Source organism: Mobula birostris, chromosome 15, assembly GCF_030028105.1.
Source record: "Mobula birostris isolate sMobBir1 chromosome 15, sMobBir1.hap1, whole genome shotgun sequence".
Classification (NCBI taxonomy): Eukaryota; Metazoa; Chordata; class Chondrichthyes; order Myliobatiformes; family Myliobatidae; genus Mobula; species Mobula birostris.
The window spans coordinates 84,061,192-84,084,014 of NC_092384.1; the positions used below are offsets into that span (position 1 = coordinate 84,061,192).

The following is a 22,823-nucleotide window of genomic DNA, read 5'->3' on the forward strand; positions in this document are numbered from 1 at the left end:
CTAAGATCTGAACAAGGGTAGCTACCGGAGAGGGTTCTGAGGGATTACGTACTGCATGAAAGACGTGGCTTGATTCGGAGTGCTCAGCACCAAGTCTGATGAAGTGACCAAGAACATTGATGGGGGCAGGGTGACAGATGTGCTTTACTTGGACATTGGGACATTGACAAAACTCTGCATGCTGAGCTGCCGTGGAATGTGAGATCACATGGGATCCAGGGAGGGCTGGCTAATTGAATACACAACCCGCTTATTGGCAGGAAGCAGAAGGTGTTGGTGGAAGATTCTTTCTCAGACTGGCGGCCAGTGATATTCCCCAGGGCTGGAGCTGGGCTCTTTGTTGTCTGTCATCATTATCAATGATTTGTGTAAGAATGCACAGGCATGGTTAGTAAGTTTGTAAACAGGTGGTATCGTGGACAGTGATGAAGGTTATCAAAATCACAGGGGGATCTTGATCAGTTGGGTAAAGAGGCTGAGAAGTGACAAACAGAGTTCAATTCAGATTAGTGGAATTCAAATCAAGGTTGGATTTCTACAAGTGTTACAACACTGGGGAGTGTTGTAGAATGGAGCGACCTTGGAGTACAAGCATGTGGTTCTCGTAGCATCACAGGGAGACAGGGACAGGGTGGTGGGGCACACTGGCCCTCATAAGTCAGGGCACTGAATACAAATTGGGAGGCCACAGTGTGGTTGTACAGGACACTAGGGAACTGCACTTGGAGTATTGTGTTCAGTTTAGGTCACCCTGCTGTAGGGAAAGATGCTATTAATCTGGAGAGAGGGCAGTAAGGATGCCACTGGGATTTGAGGGACTGAGGTTGGATAGGTTAAGACTTTATTTCTTGGAGTGTAAGAGACTGAGAGATGTGTCAAGCCATGAGTAACGTAGACAGGGTGAATGCACTCAGCCTTTCTCCAGGGTTGGTGAATCAAAAACCAGAGGGCACAGGTTGAAAGTGAGAAGAAAACGATTTGAGGGACTTAAAAGGCACCTTTTTCAAAGTGCGGTGTCTTTGCGGACAGAGCTGCCAGATACACTAACAACTTTTAAAAGACCCTTGGACGGGTACATAGATTGGAAGAGTTTCGAAGGTCATAGGTCCCAGCTGGCCATTAGGACTGGTCTGGACGGGCTGAAGGGCCTGTATTCATTCTGGAGAGTGCCACCATCCCACTGTCAGTCAGGTCAAACTCACTGAGGCAGAGGGCAGCCAGGAGCCTCGAGGCTACGTAAGGTGGCACACACTCTGGGAAGACGGGCTGAAGCACGTAACTGGCAAAGGTCAGGGCCATCACTGCCTGCGTTGTGGGGTAGATCACCAACAGTGCGCTCCACAGCACCAGAAACCTGCACAGAATGAGAACGGTGAGGAACACACAATCACCCAGACACATCGACACCCCCCCCAACTCACATCCCCACCCACCCAGACACTCCCCCTCCCCTAACACACCAACCCCATGGACTCACGGACACCTACCAATCTTTGAGAGACATCTGTACAGGGAACACATACCCTCTGCCCAGACACGCAGTGTTGGGACCTGTGTACCGACATACACCTACATCTACTGTCCAAACACACTCACTGCCCAGACACATGGACACACTGACCAGTCCATGTGGGACCCCTACAGAGAGAATATGTTAAGGCCAGACCTCTCGTGCCCAACGTCTGCTCCAACACTCTGACAGGACCTCACAATGCAAGTACAGCAACCACCTCTCTGAACTTCACATGGTACCCGTTCTAAAGCCTGATGATTCAACTACTAGTCTCGACAGCTAAACATTGTGGAAGTCATGCAGATTCTAAACCCCCAAGGGACCAATGTCAAATCTCCTCGGAACCCACTGCCCTGCAACTAGGTGGGTGTGGAGATGTTTCCGGGGCTGGGGATTCCTCTGCCCCGAAGGGTTGTGGTAGCTGAATAATTGAAATGCACTGGGTAACTGGCACAGGAGCTGAGGTCTGAGCTGAAGTAGTATAAGATGTTGATGAAGCCTAATTTGGGGTATTGTGTGCAGTTTTGGTTACCTACCTACAGGAAAGATATCAATAAGATTGAAAGAGTGCAGAGAAAATTTATAAGGAGGTTGCCAGGACTTTACATGTAGGGAAGGTTTGAGTAGGTTAGGACTTTGTTCCCTGGAGCGTAGGAGAATGGGAGGAGATTTGATAGACATACACCAATTTATGTGGGATATAGATAAGGTAAATGCAAGTAGACTTTTTCCACTGAGGTTGGGTGAGACTACAACTAGAGGTCATGGGTTAAGGGTGAAAGGCTAAAATGTTTAAGGGGAACATGAGGGGCAACATTTCCACTCAGAGGGTGGGACGAGCTGCTGGTGGATGTGTTGATGCAGGTTTGATCTCAACATTTAAGATAAGTTTGGTTAAGTACGTGGATGCGAGGGGTGTGGAGGGCTATTGTCTAGGTCCAGGTCAATGGGACCAAGTGGATAATAGTTAAGCACAGACTAGATGGACCAAAGGGCCTGTTTCTATGTTGTAGTACTCTATGACTCTAACCACCACCGTGCTGATCGGTGGGGCAGGGCCAAGGGGCCGAGTGACCTAGTGTCCAATACGTATCCCGTAACACGCCGGTTTGGCGATGCGGGCTGTGGAGTATTGGGTGCTCTGGCACTGCGAGTTCAGGATGACCTTTGGACTGAGTGTAGGTACTCTGTGAAATGGCCATCCTGACCATGCTTGGCCTCACAGATGTTGAGGAGGCCACACCGCGAGCACCAGATGACGGTTTCCGGTCAATCTCTACCTCACTCGGAAGGGCCGTTGAGGTTCTGGGATGGAGTTGAGGAAGGGGATACACCTCCTGTGAAGGTAGGGAAAGTGTCAAGGATCAGGGAGGATGAGTTATGGAGGGAGTGCAGAGGAGATGTGACTGGTGTGAAGATCATGTGATTGCATCTGTGAGTGCCAACTCCCTCTCCCCTCCCCACTGCAGCTCAGACTCAATCTCAACAACTTTTAACATTACACAGATCTCAGAACATTACAGCACTTTGGCCCACAATGTTGTTCCAACCTTTGAACCTATTCCAAGATTAATCTAACCCTTCCCTCCCTTGTAGCCCTTCACTTTATCATCATCAATGTACCTACCTAAACGTCCCGAATGTGTTTACCTCTACCACCAACCCAGCAGGGTATTCCACACACCCGCCACTCTGTAAAAAAAACTGCCTCTGACAACCCCTTATGCTTTCCTCCAATCACCTTAAACTAATGTTCCCTCGTATATCCACCTGGGGAAAAAGTCTCTGACTGCCCACTCTATCCTTACCACTGCACATCATCATCCTGCACATCTCTATCCAGTCACCTCTCCTCCTCTTTCACAGCAAAGAGAAAATCCCTAGCTCACCCAATCTATCTTCATAAAACCTGCTCTCTAAGCCAGACAGCACCCTGGTAAATCTGCTCTGCACCCTCGCTAAAGCTTCATACCCTTTCCGAGAACTCTGCTTTCCCGAGTTTACACAGACCAGTCCAAGGCATGGCCCACCTCCACCCCAGCTCGTCAAATTTCCAATCACCGTTCCGTCCACAAAGTCCACAGCAGCCACGGTAACTACATCAGAAGGACAAGTCTGAGGCCATTTGGCTCCCCAGCCCTGCTGTATCATTGAATGAGAGCGTAGTGAATCTTTTTCCATGGTGTAGGTAGCCCTCTCCCCAACACTGCACCCCTTGTCCTACCCAGGTAAGCCCCCGAACACCTCCTTCACATAGGCGTAGTCCCCTCCGGACTTGGGAATGGTGACTCCCAACTCAGCATAGCAGAGGGAGCCAACGACGGTGACGAGACCAGCCAGAGTCCAGACCACAAGGGCCAGACCCACGCTGCCCGCCTGTTCCAGCACTCCCTTTGGTGAGATGAAGATTCCTGATCCGATGATGTTTCCTGTGGGTGGAGCAGCCGGTGTTAGAAGCTGGTGGGACACTCAGACCCTCACACCCCAGACCTTCCCTCCACCAGTGATGGAGGACCCTCCCTCACGCCCCCTTACACACTGACCCACCCTCAGTCAGTGCAATGATATACATCTTTCAACACGCACCATTGGCCAGCTTCCTCGGTCTCTCAGCCAATCAGCAGGCAGCCTGACAGATAGACAACCCTTGCACCCTATCATTCCAAACGACATAGGAACAGGATTAATCCATTTGGCCCATCACATCTGCTCTGCCATTGCATTACGGGTGATTTATTACCCTTCTCAGCCCCATGCTCCTGACTTCTCCCCAGAGCTCTTGATTCCCAATGTGGGGTGGGTGCAGATGGGAGACGGGAGGGGTGGGGGAGGGATTGATACAGGGGATGGAAGGAGAGCAATGGGAAGGCGGGGGGGGGGTGGTGAGACAAGCAATGTGAAGGAAATGCAGACACCAGTGAGTGGGGACTGTGAAGGGTCTCAGTCTGCGTCTGAGCCGCGAGATACGGGTGGGGGAGGCGGAGATTGGTCACTGAAGGAGCAGGCTGGGGTGATGAGGCCTCAGCACCTCCCCATGCCTGCCCCCATTGAGCAAGGGAGCCGTGTTGCTGGGAGACGTGCAGAGCCACTGGCGGTGCAGGACCGTGCAGCACAGATCTGCATACTGATGGCTGGGGCACTGGCACAGACCCCAGACTCGTCACAAATACCCTACAGCCACAGGGGCCATTAACCCCCACACCACCAGCACGTTAACCCCCACACCACCGGCACGTTAACCCCCACACCACCGGCACGTTAACCCCCACACCACTGGCACATTAACCCCAACAATGGCATGTTAACCCCTATCATATCAATGTGGTAACCCCTAGACCACCAGTACATTAAACTCACAACTCCAGTACAGAAACAGGGCCCATTAATCCTCACACCACCAGTACAGACATAGGGGTGTTAACCTCCCACACCACATGTATAGACACAGGGGCTGTTAATCTCCATACAACTGGTTTATACGCAAGGGCTGTTAACTCTCATACCACAGGCATATTAATCTCCTCACCAGCAATGCAGAAAAAGAGGCTGTTCATCCCTACACCACTAGCATATATACCCTCACACCAGCAGCACGTTAACCCCCACACCGCCAGTACGGACATGGGGGCCGTAACCCCCACACCCCCAGTACGGACACGGGGGCCGTAACCCCCACACCCCCAGTACGGACACGGGGGCCGCAACCCCCACACCCCCAGTACGGACACGGGGGCCGCGATCCCCACACCCCCAGTACGGACACGGGGGCCGCGATCCCCACACCCCCAGTACGGACACGGGGGCCGCGATCCCCACACCCCCAGTAGGGACACGGGGGCCGCGATCCCCCACACCCCCAGTACGGACACGGGGGCCGTAACCCCCACACCCCCAGTACGGACACGGGGGCCGTAACCCCCACACCCCCAGTACAGACACGGGGGCCGTAACCCCCACACCACCAGTACGGACACGGGGGCCGTAACCCCCACACCACCAGTACGGACACGGGGGCCGTAACCCCCACACCACCAGTACGGACACGGGGCCGTAACCCCCACACCCCCAGTACGGACACGGGGGCCGTAACCCCCACACCCCCAGTACGGACACGGGGCCGTAACCCCCACACCCCCGGTACGGACACGGGGGCCGTAACCCCCACACCCCCGGTACGGACACGGGGGCCGTAACCCCCACACTACCAGTACGGACACGGGGGCCGTAACCCCCACACCACCGGTACGGACACGGGGGCCGCGATCCCCACACCCCCGGTACAGACACGGGGCCCGTAACCCCCACACCCCCGGTACAGACACATGGGCCGTAACCCCCACACCCCCGGTACAGACACGGGGGCCGTAACCCCCACACCCCCGGTACAGACACGGGGGCCGTAACCCCCACACCCCCGGTACAGACACGGGGGCCGTAACCCCCACACCCCCGGTACAGACACGGGGGCCGTAACCCCCACACCCCCGGTACGGACACAGGCTTTGTCCCGGCCTTCAGCACAGTTAGTGAAGCCAAGGAGGCCATTCATTCAGCTTCCCCTGTTCTACTGAGAAATGATCGGTCTTCTCCCCACTCTCTCTATTATTTTTGATTACCCAAGCTCAACCAAACACTGCTACAAGACTATGCGTGAGCGTGGCCCTTCCACAGTTGAAAACTCCAACCTTCCATCCCTACTTGAAATGTTTCTGAGTTTCAACCTGGACCAGTGTGCTTTTTGACAAATTTATTTGGAGATACAGCTTCTGACCCAATGAACGCACATCACTCAGTGACACCTATCTGAACAATTAATGTAGTAACCAGTACGTCTTTGGATCATGGGAGGAAAGTGGAGCCCCTACAGGAAACACATGGTCATGGAGAGGTCCTTACCGAAAACAGTAGGAATTTAATCCAGATCACTGACACTATGACAGTGTTACACTCTACCATGCCACCCACAAACTTCCCAAACTGTGCCCAGACTCTCCCACACGGTGAATTTTAATTTGGTCCAAAAGGTTTAATCTGGTTTAATCATCCTGGGGGAATCAGAAAAATGAATTCAAAGTGAACTCCATCACAGGAGGCGGAGGGTGTTGCTGCCAGAGTTGTGTGTGACCGGGGGCTTGGCGTCACTGTCAAGTAACTGTGTTCTTAGAGTCATAGAACAGAACTTTATTCTGGAGCGGAGGGGTGAAGCAAAATTACAGAGGGGGTTAGGAAGGGCAGGTGTGAGAATCCTTTCTCTTTGGTGAGGATGTCCAAGGCAAGAGGGCACGGGTACGAGATGAGAGGTAGCAATTTAGAGGGGATCTGAGAGAGAATTGTTTCAGACAGAGGGTTAGACACTGGAAGACACTACCTGAGGGTGTGGTGGGGACACATTGAAAAAGTTTCCAGACAAACGTTTGAATCATAATGAAAGAGAAGGCTATAAACCAGTCTGGGTAAATGAGATTAGTGTGATTGGGGTCAATAGCAGGCATGGATGTGTTGGGCCATAGGGCCTGTTAACGCCTGTAACTTACAGGTTTTACCCTCTGCCATCTCCTTGTACCTCCAACCTCACTGCTCACTCCCTGCCTGCACTGGTTGACTGGGCACAATCACTGATCCACCTCCTGTCGTTCATAAACAAAGACAGCAGCTACTCCTGGACTCATGTCTCGTGACCCCTCCATGCCCCACACCTCCCGCTACTTGTGAGGTTGCCAAACACAGGAGACCTGCAGACTTGGGAAAAATAAAACAATACAGCAAGGAACAGGGCTTTGGCCCACAATGTTGTGCCAAACTAAATTAGTAATCAAATGGCAAACTGATCTCGTCTGCCTACACAATGTCCATATCCTTCCCTTTTCCTCACATTCACATGTCTATCTAAATGCCTTTAAGAGTCTCTAATGCATCTGCCTCTGCCACCACTCCAGGCTCCCACAACTCTCAGTGTAAAAAAACTTGCCCCTCACATATCCTTTGAACCTGCCCCCGCTCACCTTAAATGTATGCCCTCTGGTATTAGACATTGCAACCCTGGGAAAAAGATATGGTCTCTTTACATTTGACCATCCAAGGTTCAACACCACATCTGGATGGGTTAAACTCCATCTGCCATCTCTCAGCCCATATCTGCAACTGATCTATATCTCATTGTAATCTTTGCCAGCCTTCTACACTATCCACAACACCAATCTTCATATCATCTGCAGACTTACTAATCCACCCACCCACAGCCTTCCACACTATCCACAACACCAATCTCCATATCATCTGCAAATTTACTAATCCACCCACCCACAGGCTTCCACACTATCCATAGCACCAATCTCCATATCATCTGCAAACTTACTAATCCACCCACCCACAGCCTTCCACACTATCCACAACACCAATCTCCATATCATCTGCAAACTTACTAATCCACCCACCCACAGCCTTCCACACTATCCACAACACCAATCTCCATATCATCTGCAAACTTACTAATCCACCCACCCACAGCCTTCCACACTATCCACAACACCAATCTCCATATCATCTGCAAACTTACTAATCCACCCACCCACAGCCTTCCACACTATCCACAACACCAATCTCCATATCATCTGCAAATTTACTAATCCACCCACCCACAGGCTTCTACACTATCCACAACACCAATCTCCATATCATCTGCAAACTTACTAATCCACCCACTCACAGGCTTCCACACTATCCACAACACCAATCTCCATATCATCTGCAAATTTACTAATCCACCCACCCACAGGCTTCCACACTATCCACAACACCAATCTCCATATCATCTGCAAACTTACTAATCCACCCACTCACAGGCTTCCACACTATCCACAACACCAATCTCCATATCATCTGCAAACTTACTAATCCACCCACTCACAGGCTTCCACACTATCCACAACACCAATCTCCATATCATCTGCAGATTTACTAATCCACCCACCTACATTTTCATCCAGGTAATTTACATACAGACAGTAGGAGTCCCTGCTGAACACCACTAATTGGACAAAAACGTCCCTTCAACCACTACCCAGTCTTCTATGGGCAAGCCAGTACTGAATCCAAACGGCCAATTCACCACGGATCCCACGCACCTTAATCTTCTGGATGAGTCTCCCATGAGGGACTTTGTCAAACAGCTTACTAAAATCCTTGTAGACGACATCCACAGCTCTACCTTCATCAATCACCCTCATCATCTCATCAAAAAACTAATCAAGTTGGTAAAAGATGGCTTGCCCCAAAACAAAGTCACTGGCTCTCCCTAATTAGACCATGGTTTTCCAAGTACTCATAAATCTTATCCTTAAGAGTTCTCTCCAGTATCCTCGCTACCATTGACTGATACATAGATTCCAGGATTGTTCCTGGTTCCCTTCTTGAAAGGGAGGGAAAGAGGGGTCCAGGCATCAGAATGAGGTTGATAAGGATCTCAGCCTTACTGCACAGGACTCCTCTCTCTCCTGCCAGTCAGCAAAGAGCTCTGCGACCATAATGGATCTCACCTCCTGCCTTTTACAATTAATATCCATGGACATCACTTGTCCAACACCCAGGTGAGCTCTTCAAAACTTTTCACCCAGGTTCACGGGGAACTGTCCTTCACAAATACATTGCCTCTCATGAACCAAATCGTTTATTGAGTTTGGTCCCTTGGTGCTTACTTCCAGTCTCTGAGAACCTTGGACGGAACCTGCTTGTTTACATTTGCTCGGTTTACTCATCTGCTTAACCTGCAGGGACTTCACAATTTTCCAGTCTAAACATCCCAGAGAAAATTGCAAAGTTTCAGTTCAGACCCAGGCGATGGTCCAGTCAATTCCTGTAAATCCCTGGTAGGGAACTACCTACTCCCAGGGCTGTGTCACTCTCCAACACCGCTGGTCTCTTCCCTGCTCTTATCCTGTGGAGACTAATTTTCCTTCTCACACCCCACAGTCACCAACAGTTGCCCAAGGTTTTGCCTTTTTATTTATTGGAGATACAGCGGCCATTCCAGCCCAAACAGCTGCTCCGCCTATCAACCACCTATTAGACACTAACCTAATCACGGGACAATTTATAATGACCAATTAACCTACCAACCAGTACGTCTTTGGTCTGTGGGAGGGACCAGAGCATCTGGAGAAAACCCTAACAGCTCACGAGAACGTACAAACTTTCTTGCAGAGGACACCAGAATTGAACTCTGAACTCCGATGCCGAGCTCTAAGAGTGTTGCACTAAGTTTTATGCTACTGTGCCTTTGTACTTCCTCTTTTAGTTTAGCAGGGTGGCCCCTGACAGATTCTGCCTGGTAATGTAGCACAGTAAACTCCTCCTGCTATGTACCCCCAGTTTCTGTGGACACTCGCTGCCAGCAGGGGATAGTCACCTTCCACAGACCTGGAATCACATCACCCGCTTCACCTCACCTCCTACTGAACATTACCATAAAACCATGAGGCTATTCGGCCCATCGAGTCAGCTCTGCCATTCCATCATGGCTGATTTATTCTCCCTGTCAACCCCATTCTCCGGCCTTATGCAGTAACCTTTGACATCCTGACTAAACAAGAACCTAGTGACCTCCGCTTTAAATTTACCTAATGACTTCACCTATGGAAATGAATTCCACAGATTTACCACCGTCTAGTTGAAGAATTTCCTCATCTCCATTCTAAAAGGACGTCCCTCTATTCTGAGGGCATGTCCTTTGCTCCCCACATCCTTTCCACATCCACTCTATCAAGGCCTTTCGATATTTGATACGTTTCAATGAAATCCCCCCTCATTCTTCTAAACTCCTGTGAGTATAGGCCCAGTTCCATAAAACAGCTCCTTCTATTCCTGGAATCACTCTGGTGAACCTCCCCTGGACCCTCTCCAATGCCAGCACACCTTTTATAGATCGGTGACCCAAAACTGCTCATAATACTCCAAGTCTGATCAATGCCTTATAAAGCCCCACACCAAATTCTCGCTTTTATATTACGGTGCAATTCAAACTAACAACCAGAACCAAGTCCATATTTCCAACAAACAACCTCCCTTGCATTGGAAAAGTGAAACCAGAAATCCTCGGCTGGTGGGGAGGGAAGGAGAATTCAGGGAATAAAAGGGGAGAGGCTGGTGATCTGGAGATGGAGGAGTGGACAGGGAACAGGAGGTGCGGCTGTTGTGGGTTTCATAGAAGGGAAGGTGTAGGAATTCCACTGGCTGTGGAGTCTGGAAGTGATAGGTATCTCCAGAAGGGTGACAGCAGGTAGACAGGAAATGTAGAGTGAGGTTTCCCAACTTTTTTTTATGCCACGGACCCCTACCATTAACCGAGGAGTCCATGGACTCCGGGTTAGGAACCCCCGGTGAAGAGGGAGCGCCAATCTGTAAAATACTGGGAGTACGTGATGGCATGGTGTAGAGCTTCACTCTGTGTCTGACCCCGGGAGTGTGTGATGGGACGGTGTGGAGGGAGCTTCACTCTGTGCCTGGCCCGGGAGTGTGTGATGGGACGGTGTGGAGGGAGCTTCACTCGGTGTCTGACCCCGGGAGTGTGTGATGGGACGGTGTGGAGGGAGCTTCACTCGGTGTCTGACCCCGGGAGTGTGTGATGGGACGGTGTGGAGGGAGCTTCACTCTGTGCCTGGCCCGGGAGTGTGTGATGGGACGGTGTGGAGGGAGCTTCACTCTGTGTCTGACCCCGGGAGTGTGTGATGGGACGGTGTGGAGGGAGCTTCACTCGGTGTCTGGCCCCGGGAGTGTGTGATGGGACGGTGTGGAGGGAGCTTCGCTCTCTGAGACCCCGGGGGGGGGGGTGTGACGGGATTTGATGGAATAAATGGGTGTGAGGCGGATCTCCGCCCAAAGAACGTGTGGGAATATCTGGCCCGTGTTAAACTCTCCAGTCATGGCCCTGGTTAAGTTGGAAGACATGCAACAGGCAAAAGACAAAAGTTGAGCCCATAGCTGTCCTGACCTGCCCCTCCCTCAGTGACCTGCCTATCACTGAGTTCTGTGCTCGGGACCCGACTACCCCCACCCCCCGTTACAACTCTCTCCCAGTCGGAAGGAGCGTGGGTAGGGGGAGATACCATCGCAACCCAGAGCCCGAGCGATCTGCCCTCCCCCGCAAGGATTGAAGTTTGGTGTGGGCTTTGGAACGGGTTGGGGGAGCGGGGAGGTACTCACCCACAATGATGGCACAGGCGCTGGGGAGTCCGATCTCCTTCTTGAGGGCCACTCTCTCGGGGATGCCCGTCCGCGCCCGCATTCTGCTGCCGACTGACTCCACCCCGGCGCCAACTCCCAATCCCTGCGTCCCTCTTAACCCTCTGACGGTGCGGCGCTCCCTCAGATCCGCCCCTCCCACGACGCGGCGCTCCCTCCGTGCCGCCCCTCGCATAGCGCAACGCTCCTTCAGTACCTCCCTGTGGGAAAGTTGTAACTGACAGACACAGGTCACCACTGCGGTGTCCTTGTTCGGGAACTCAGCCGTCTCGGCAACGACTGGTTAACTCGGCAACTCTCTTCAGTCACTGCTCCCAACCCTGGAAGCTTTGAAATGGACCGGGAGGATTTCCACTTTGTTTTGACTCCGAGAAGGATACGAAATGGTTTCTCCCGGGAAATCTCAGTGGTCAGAGGCATCGGCGGCAGGAAGGCAGGCGGAGAACCACCAAACGCTGAGTTCTTTCTCCTTGCGTGGGAGTTATTCTTTTTAGCCAAAGAGACAGACGGGGTCTAGCGGAGCGGCCATCGACTGAGTGGGAGCTACAGTCAGAGTCCTTGACTCAAGAAGCTTCAACGAGAAGAGGCTGAGACCAAAGAAACAGGTAAGAAGGGTAGGTTTTTCCTTTCGTCATTGCTGATTTGGTCTTGGGTGCCCCTAGTACAGTGCAGGCAGGCAGGCAGGATGGCAGTGGTATGCTCCTCCTGTAGGATGTGGGAACTCATGGAACCCGATAGTCTCCCTGATGACTACACTCTCAGGAAGTGTAGCCACCTCCAGACATGAAAGACCACATTAAGGAGCTGCAGCTGGAGTTGGATGAACTTAGGATCATCCGGGAGGCAGAGCACTTGACAGATATGACTTTTGAGTAGGTAGTTACACCCTGAGTGCAGAATTCGGGGAGTAGATGGGTGAACACTGAGAGGTAAAGGGAAAAAGAAGTCAATGCAGGGTCTCCTGTGGCCATTCCCCTCAGCAACAGGTTTACCCCTTTGGATACTGCTGAGGGGGATGATCTATCTGGGAAAGGCAGCAGCAGCCGCCAGACCAATAGCACTGTGGTCGGCACTGAGCCTCAGAAGGCAGGGTGAAGTCAGGTGGATTCAGTAGTTAGGGGAACAGTTAGGAGATTCTGTGGCAGCAAAAGAGACACCAGGGCACTGGAGAAGGGATCCAATCACAGACCCAGTACTGTGCACACAGGGATATTAATTGAGTAACAAATTCCAAGGTGCAAACAAAGTCAGCAGCAAAGTTCAGGCAGAGATCAAAACATTCAGAGAAATCCAAAAACCAGAATCCAGAAACAGGCAGAGTTGATATTCAGATGGACAGAGTACAGATACGAATGCTGGAAAGACTCAGGAAATTCACTGGCACAATCTGGTAACAAATAGGTGAGAACACAGGACTGAAATACACTGAGCAGTAAACAGAGAGGCAGGTGATAGGTGGAGCACAATGAGACACAGGTGGCAGCAATACAGGTAATGAGAAACAGGTGAGAGACGGAGTACTCAGTAATACAGGGGCCGGAGTAGAGCAGGAGCACATGGCAATACAAAACCACAGACTGACAGCTGGGGAAAAACGCACAAAAAGACAAAGTTCAACTGGAGGTACTGACAGTTGTCTCTTGGGTACTAGGGTCCAGGATGTCTCTGAGTGGTTGCAGAATATTCTTGAAGGGGAGGGTGAGTAGATGGAGGTCGTGGTACATGTTGGTACCAATGACATAGGCAGGAGAGGGGTAGAGGTCCTGCACAGTAAGTTTTGGGAGGTAGGAAGTAGGTTGAAGAGCAGGACTTCCAAGGTGGCAATCTTTGCATTACTACTGGTGCTACGAGCTAGGGAAGGTCAGAACAGGAAGATAGTACAGATGAATGAGTAGCTGAGCAGATGGGACAGGGGAGAAGGTTTCAAGTTCTTGGATCATTGGAACCTTCGCTGGGGAAGGAGTGACCTGTACAAGTGGGACAGGTTGCACCTGAACTGGTGGGGAACCCAATATCCTGGGAGGGAGGTTTGCTAATGCTATTGGGGAGAGGATAAACAATATTTGCAGGGGGGTGGGAACTGAAGTGAAGAGGCAGAGGATGGGGTGGTTGGTGCATGAGCAGAGAGAGCTTGTAGGGAGTTTATGAACAAAGATGCATTCAGCCAGATGGCTTGAGATGTGTCTATCTTAATGCAAGGAGTATCAGAAACAGGGCGGATGAACGTAGAGCGTGGATCAATATGTGACACTATGACATTGTGGCCATTACAGAGACTTGGATGTCTCAATGGCAGGAATGACTGCTGAATGTGCCAGGTTTTAGTTGTTTCAAAAAGGACAGGGAGGGAGGCAAAAGAGGTGGGGGGGGGGGCGGCGAGGCATTGCTAATTAGGGATAGTGTCATGTCTGCAGAAAAGGGGGAAGTCATGGAGGGATTATCTTCTAAGTCAGTGTGAGTGGAAGTCAGAAACAGGAAGGGGCAATAACTCTACTGGGTGTTTTTAACAGAGACATCGAGGAGCAGATAGGGAGGCAGATTCTGAAGAGGTGCAATAATAATAGGGTTGTTGTGATGGGTGATTTTACCTTTCCTAATAGTGACTGGCATCTCCTTAGAGCAAGGCATTTGGAAGGGGTGGAGTTTGTTAGGTGTGTTCAGGAAGGTTTCCTGACACAATATGTAGATAAACCACCTAGAGGAGAGGCTGTACTTGATCTGGTATTGGGAAATGAACCTGGTCAGGTGTTGGGTATCTCAGTGGGAGAGCATTTTGGAGATAATGATCACAACTCTATCTCCTGCAGAGGGATAGGAAAAGACAATTTGGGAAAACATTTAATTGGGGTAGGGGGAAATATGATGCTATTAGTCAGAAACTTGGGAGCAGATGTTCTCAGGGAAATGCATGGCAGAAATGTAGCAAATGTCCAGGGAACATTTGCATAGCATTCTGCATAGGTATGTTCCATTGAGGCAAGGAAAGGGTGGTAGGGTAAAAGAACCATGGTGTACAAACGATGTAGAAAATCTAGTTAAAAAGAAATGAAAAGCTTATGAAAAGTTTAAGAAACTGGGTACTGTTAAGAGCTCTAGAAAATTACAGGAGTGTCAGCAAGGAGCTCAAGAATAAAATTAGGAGAGCTAGAAGCCCTTGGTGTGCAGGATTAAGGAAAACCACAAGGCATTCTACAAGTGTATGTTGTTGTTCGTCCATCATTGACGTCTCCCTATCTCACCGAGGGTTTGAGATCCGTCGGCTACCCTCACCTGGTTTAGCCGGCTTGTCGAAGCCGTTCCCCGGGGTGTGGCTGCTATCGCATGCAAACAGCTACGGGGAGCCACAGGTGAGAGCTGAATGCCAGATGGCGACCAAAGGTGGACTAACTGCCCTGAAAAGGACGCGACATGTTTCCCCACCAGAGGTGCTACCCCACAAGTATATGAAGAGCAAGAGGATGAGCCAGGTGAGAATTGGACCGATCAGGAGCGATATTGGAAACTTGTGCATGGAGTCGGAGGAGGTAGCGGAGGTACTTAATGAATACTTTGCTTCAGTATTCATCAGTATTCGCCAGGGAAAAGGACATTGGCAACTGTGGAGATGATTTACAGCGGACTGAAACACTTGAGCATATAGGTATTAAGAAAGAGGATGTGCTGGAGCTTTTGAAAAACATTAAGTTAGATAAGTTAACAACAGGAATTCTGCAGATGCTGGAAATTCAAGCAACACACATCAAAGTTGCTGGTGAATGCAGCAGGCCAGGCAGCATCTCTAGGAAGAGGTACAGTCGACGTTTCAGGCCGAGACCCTTCGTCAGGACTAACTGAAGGAAGAGTGAGTAAGGGATTTGAGAGGGGGAGGGGGAGATCCAAAATGATAGGAGAAGACAGGAGGGGGAGGGATGGAGCCAAGAGCTGGACAGGTGATTGGCAAAGGGGATATGAGAGGATCATGGGACAGGAGGCCCAGGGAGAAAGAAAAGGGGGTGGGGGGGGGACTCAGAGGATGGGCAAGGGGTATAGTCAGAGGGACAGAGGGGAGAAAAAGGAGAGAGAGAGGGAGAGAGAAAAAAAAGAATGTGTGTATATAAAGAAATAAATAAATAACGGATGGGGTACGAGGGGGAGGTGGGGCATTAGCAGAAGTTAGAGAAGTCAATGTTCATGCCATCAGGTTGGAGGCTACCCAGACGGAATATAAGGTGTTGTTCCTCCAACCTGAGTGTGGCTTCATCTTTACAGTAGAGGAGGCCGTGGATAGACATATCAGAATGGGAATAGGACGTGGAATTAAAATGTGTGGCCACTGGGAGATCCTGCTTTCTCTGGTGGACAGAGTGTAGGTGTTCAGCAAAACGATCTCCCAGTCTACGTCGGTACTTGCCAATATATAGAAGGCCACATTGGGAGCACCGGGCGCAGGATATCACCCCAGCTGACTCACAGGTGAAGTGTCGCCTCACCTGGAAGGACTGTGTGGGGCGCTGAATGGTGGTAAGGGAGGAAGTGTAAGAGCATGTGTAACACTTGTTCCGCTTACAAGGATAAGTGCCAGGAGGGAGATCAGTGGGGAGGGATGGGGGGGATGAATGGACAAGGGAGTTGCGTAGGGAGCGATCCCTGCGGAAAGCGGGGGGGGGGGGAGGGAAAGATGTGCTTAGTGGTGGGATCCCGTTGGAGGTGGCGGAAGTTATGGAGAATTATATGTTGGACCCGGAGGCTGGTGGGGGTGGTAGGTGAGGACCAGGGGAACTCTATTCCTAGTAGGGTGGCGGGAGGATGGAGTGAGAGCAGATGTGCGTGAAATGGGGGAGATGCGTTTGAGAGCATGGCTGATGGTGGAGGAAGGGAAACCCCTTTCTTTAAAAAAGGACATCTCCCTCGTCCTGGAATGAAAAGCCTCATCCTGAGAGTAGATGCGGCGGAGACGGAGGAATTGCGAGAAGGGGATGGCATTTTTGCAAGAGACGGGGTGAGAAGAGGAACAGTCCAGATAGCTGTGAGAGTCAGTAGGCTTATAGTAGACATCAGCAGATGAGCTGTCTCCAGAGATAGAGACAGAAAGATCTAGAAAGGGGAGGGAGGTGTCAGAAATGGACCAGGTAAACTTGAGGGCAGGGTGAAAGTTGGAGGCAAAGTTAATGAAGTCAATGAGCTCAGCATGCGTGCAGGAAGCAGTGCCAATGCAGTCATTGATGTAGCGAAGGAAAAGAGGGGGACAGATACCAGAATAGGTTTGGAACATGGATTGTTCCACGAAGTCAACTAAAAGGCAGGCATAGCTGGGACCCATACGGGTGCCCATGGCTACACCTTTGGTTTGGAGGAAGAGGGAGGAGCCAAAGGAGAAATTATTAAGAGTAAGGACTAATTCCGCTAGACGGAGCAGAGTGGTGGTAGAGGGGAACTGGTTAGGTCTGGAATCCAAAAAGGAGCGGAGAGCTTCGAGACCTTCCTGATGGGGGATGGAAGTATATAGGGACTGGATATCCATGGTGAAAATAAAGTGGTGGGGGCCAGGAAACTTAAAATCATGTTGGCCCATGGCCTCCTCTATTGCCAAGATAGTGCATGGTTTCCTGAAAATGGCCCCAGGGGCAAAGTTTTGTACTGTACATGGGACATGGGAAGGCCTCCAGTCTCCCAGATAAATACATCTACACCAGGTATATCGAGCTACAGGTCCTGAGAGAACGTAGTAAGGAACTAAAGCTGCAGTTTGATGACCTTCGACTCATACAGGAGAATGAGGAAATGATAGACAGGAGCTACGGGGAGGTAGTCACCCCTAGATTGAAGGAGACAGGTAACTGGGTGTCTGTCAGGAGAGGAAATGCACAGCCAGCGCAGAGTACACCTGTGGCCATTGCCCTCAATAATATTATTGGATACTATTGGGAGGGACAATCTAGTAGGGGGGAGTCACAGTGACCGGCCTGATACTGAGTCTGGTGGTCAGAAGAACAGAGAGGTGAAGAGGACTGCAGTGTTGATAGGACGTTCCTTGATCAGAGGAACAGAGACGAGGTTCTGTGGCTCGATAGATATTGTGTTGCCTCTCTGGTGCCAGGGTCAGGGATGTCTCGGATCAGGTCCATGGCGTTCTCAAGGGCGATGGTGAACAGCCAAAAGTCTTGCTATATATTGGCATGAATGACATAGGTAGACAAGGTGAGGAGGTCCTGATGAGAGGTTTAAAGGAACTCAGTAGAAAGCTGAGAAACAGGACCACCAGGATAGTAATCTCTGGATTGCAGTCAGGGCCACATGCTAGTGAGGGTGAGAATTGAATGATTTGGCAGATGAATGCTGGCTGAGGAACTGGTGCAGAGGGCAGGGGTTCAGATTTGAATTGAATTGACTTTATTTCTTACATCCTTCACATACGTGAGGAGTAAAAGTCTTTATGTTATGTCTCCATCTAAATGTGCAATTTATAGTAATTTGTATTAAACAGCAGGTACAATAGGATGGCCAATATAGCATACACATTCAATTGTATCAGCGTGAGTTAATCAGCCTGACAGCCTGGTGGAAGAAGCTGTCCCGGCGCCTGTTGGTCCTGGCTTTTATGCCATGGTACAGTTTCCCGGTGGTAGCAGCTGGAAGAGTTTGTAGCTGGGGTGACTCGGGTCCCCAGTGATCCCTTGGGCCCTTTTTACGCACCTGTCTCTGTAAATGTTCTGAATAGTGGGAAGTTCACATCTACAGATGTGCTGGGCTGTCCGCACCACTCTCTGCAGAGTCCTGCGATTGAGGGAAGTACAGTTCCCATAGCAGGCAGTGTTGCAGCCAGTCAGGATGCTCTCAATTGTTCCCCTATAGAAAGTTCTTAGGATTTGGGGGCCCATACCAAACTTCATCTGAGGCATAAGAGGTGCTGTTGTGCTTTTTTTCCCACCACACAGCCGATATGTACAGACTATGTGAGGTTCTCAGTGTATGCCATGGAACTTAAAGCTGTTCACCCTCTCAACCCCAGTTCCACTGATGTCAATAGGGGTTAGCCTGTCTCTATTCCTCCGGTAATCCAGAACCAGTTCCTTTGTTTTTGCGACATTAAGGGAGAGGTTGTTTTCTTGACACCACTGTGTCAGGGTGATGTCTTCTTCTCTGTAGACTGCTTCATTATTATTTGAGATGAGGCCAATCAATGTACTATCATCAGCAAATTTAATTAGCAGATTGGAGCTGTGGGTGCGACACAGTCATGTGTATACAGGGAGTAAAGGAGAGGGCTTAGGACACAGCCCTGAGGGGCTCCTGAGTTGAGGGTCGGAGGTGAGGGAGCCCACTCTTACCACCTGATGGCGATCTGACAGGAAGTCCAGATTCCAGCTGCACAAGGCAGGATGGAGGCCAGGGTCACTGAGCTTCATGTCAAGCCTGCAGGGAATTATGGTGTTGAATGCTGAACTGTAGTCCAAGAATATCAGGTGGACTACATCAGTGATGTGGAGAGGGGGAACCCACTGACTGGGCAGCAGCCAGCTCTGCAAAACTTCCCGCACAGGCGTGCGTCCTGGAGAGGACACCGTCCACCAGAGGCACAAGTTCATGATCCCGTGATCAAAGGCTGCCTACTACTACTCAGTCCAAGAACAGCATTCTCACATAAGCATCCTTCTCCAGATGTGTAAGGACGGTATGTAGAGCTGTGGCTATTGCGTCATCTGTCGATCGGTTGTGTCTGTAGGTGAATTGTAGGGGGTCCATTTTGCGTGGTAGCAAGCTGCAGATGTAATCCTTGACCAGCCTCTCAAAGCATTTGCTTATTATTGAGGTGAGTGCGACAGGACGCTAGTCGTTCAGGCATGTTACCTTGGTCTTTTTAGGTACTGGACAATGCTGGATAATTTGAAGCAGGAGGGCACTCTACACTGGGAGAGGGAGAGATTGAAAATGTCTGTAAACACACCTGCCAGTGTGTGGCGCACATCCTGAGTACTTGCCCTGGGATGCCATCCGGTCCCGCAGCCTTGCGACTGTCCACACGTTGGAAACACCTGCGTACCTCAGCCTCAGAGATGACCACGGTACAGTTCGCTTCAGCATCTCTCCTCAGGGACTCAGTGTTGACGACATCGAACCAAGCCTGGGAAAGATATAGCTCATCTGGAAGAGAGGCAGCGATGCTGGCAGCAGCACTGACCTTAGCTTTGAAATCTGGGATGGTGTGCAGACCTTATAGATCATTGGGATCTCTGCCGGGGATGGTTTGACTACACAAAAGGGATGGTTACACCTGAACTCGAGGAGGTCCAGTATCTTTGGAGGGAGGTTGGCTAGAGTTGTTCGGGTGGGTTTAATCCAATTTGGCAGGGGGATGGGAACCGGAGTGATCGTGCTGAAGATGAGGTAGTTGAGTTACAAACAGAGGTATTGTGTAGTGAGACTCCTGGTAAGGAGAGGGTGATGACAGGGCAAAATTACAGTCAACAGGATGAGTTGCAATGTAAAAGGCAGACAAGATAGAAAAAGGTGAATTCAGGACTAAAGGTTTTACATTTGAATACACGCAGTATACGGAATAAAGTCAATGAACAGTTACAGATTAGCAAGTAAGATGTAGGCATCACGGAATCACGACTGAAAGAAGATCATAGCTGGAGCTTAATATTCAAGGATACACATTGTATCGAAAGGACAGGTAGGCAGGCAGAGAGGGTGGTGTGGCTCTGTTGATAAAAAATGAAATTACATCTTTAGAAAGAGGTCTATATTAGGATCTTCTCTTCCTTCCGATTTGAAACGCTATAAGCAGGTTTGCAAACCAATAGTTAAACATACCTTATGTATCTGGTTTCAATTCCGAAAATTTTTTGATCTTAATCAATTTGGGCTAGCGATTCCTATTATTGGCAATATATTTTTTTCCCTCCTCCTCTACGGACCGTACCTTTCAAATTTGGAAGACTAATGGTATATCACGGTTTTTGGACTTATCTTCAGATGGGTCCCGTATGTCTTTTGAACAGTTATTCAGCAAATATAATTTACCAAGAACACATTTTTTTTTTTGATATTTGCAGGTTAGAAATTTCCTAAATACCATACCTAAATTCCTTTCTGGTGTTACCCCCTACAAACATTTTAGACGCTATCATTAACCTCAAGCCCTGTCAGAAAGGTGTAACGGCTACTATTTACAATACTATCATGATATTTATGAAAGCTCTATTCGATAAGATTAGGTCTGACTGGGAAAAGGAATTGGGCCTGACTATCCCGGCGGATGACTGGGCTCATATTTTACAACTTGTTAATATATCTATCTGTTCCAAACACTCCTTAATTCAATTTAAAGTTGTCCATAGAGCACATATGTCTAAAGATAAATTAGCTCGTTTTTACTCTCATATTAACCCTCTTTGTGACAGATGACATGGGGAGATAGCTTCCTTGACCCACATGTTTTGGTCTTGTCCTACTCTGGAAACTTTTTGGAAAGACATTTTTAATATTATCTCAAAGGATTTGAATAGTGATATTTCTCCCCATCCTGTTACTGCTATCTTTGGATTACCTAAAACTTCTAGTAATTTACCTCCCTCAGCGCGTAGAATGATTGTATTTCTTACTTTAATGGCAAAAGGATGTATTTTACAACATTGGAAGGAGATTAATACCCCAACTACGTTTTTTTTGGTTCTCTCAAGCAATAATGTGTCTAAATGTGGAAAAAATCAGAAGTAATCTTTATGATACTTCAGTTAATTTGAACCGACCTGGAGATCTTTTATTCAATATTTTCATTTAATGTAACTTTTTTTTCTCTCTGAGCATACATACATTCCCTTCGTGGACTTTATCTGTTATTAGCGGAGGTCGGTTTGAGGACGTGATTGTTTAATTTGTTCAAGTTTACTATTTACCTCGTCAGCCCATTGCTTTGCTTTGCAGGTTAGTTGCACGGTGGTTTTAGTTTTTGGGGTTTTTTTTCTCGTTCTACTGGTATATATGGAAAATTAGTGTACAATTATATTACCTTTTTATTCGATAATTAACTTACGTTGTTTGCATTTTTTTTGTATTAATACTACTTGAATTTTTATATCCTAACAATGTATTGGTTGCTATATGTTTTACTTTTTGTGTACTAATTCAATAAAAAGATTTAAAAAGAAAAAATCTGTAGAAAGAGGTGACATAGGGTTAGGTGTTGAATCATGGATAGAGCTAAGGAACAGTAAGGGTAGAAAGACCCTGATGTGAATTACACACAGAACCCCAAACAGTAGTAAAGATGTGGTGAGTCTGCGTTACAATGGGAGATAGAAAATACATGCCAAAAGGGCAGTGTTACAATAGTCATGGAGGATTTCAGTATGCAGGTAGATTGGGAAAATCAGGTTGGTGCAGAATTCCAAAATGGAGAATTTCTAGAATGCCTACGAGATGGCTTCTTAGAGCAGTTCATGGTTGAGCCCACTTGGGGATCGGCTATTCTGGATTGGGTGTTGTGTAATGAACCGAGATTGATTAGAGAGCTTAAGGTAAAAGAATCTTTAGGGGTTAGTGATCATAATATAATTGAATTCACCCTGACATTTGAGAAGGAGAAGCTAAAGCTAGATGTATCAGTATTACAGTGGAGTGAAGGGAATTACAGAGGCTTGAGAGATGGGGAAAATCTGCAGGTGAGCTGGCCAGAATTGACTGGAAAAGACCACTGGCAGGGGTGACAGCACAGCAGCAATGACTGGAATTTCTGGAAGCAATTTGGAAGGCACACGATATATACATCCCAAAGAGGAAGGAGTATTCTAAAGGGAGGTCAAAGCCAACATAAAAGCCAAAGAGAGGCATATAATAGAGCGAAAATTAGTGGGAAGTTCAAGGATTAGGAAGCTTTTAAATGTCAACAGAAGGCAACTAAAAAGACATAAAGAAGATAATTCTCTCTCATATCAAGATGTCGTACACCCGGTCAGAGACATCCCAGACCCTGGCACCCAGGAGGCAACAAACCATGCGGGTGGCCTTTTCATGTCCACAAAATCTCCTGTCTGCTCCCCTGACTATAGTAAACACAAAATAATCTGCAGATGCTGGGGTCAAAGCAACA

General features: G+C 49.1%; 1 protein-coding gene across 1 annotated transcript in view; it reads right to left on the reverse strand.

The window, feature by feature from the left end:
* Positions 1 to 13,004, reverse strand: part of slc7a10a (solute carrier family 7 member 10a) — a 55,752-nt gene extending 42,748 nt beyond the window's left edge. Inside the window, exons 1-3 of the mRNA XM_072280030.1 lie at positions 11,711 to 13,004; positions 3,738 to 3,942; positions 1,203 to 1,354 (exon numbers count right to left, since the gene is read on the reverse strand). Coding sequence (XP_072136131.1) covers positions 1,203 to 1,354; positions 3,738 to 3,942; positions 11,711 to 11,924 — 571 coding nt within the window. The 5' untranslated portion in view covers positions 11,925 to 13,004. The remainder of the gene's footprint in view (positions 1 to 1,202; positions 1,355 to 3,737; positions 3,943 to 11,710) is intronic.
* Positions 13,005 to 22,823: the final 9,819 nt, after the last annotated feature.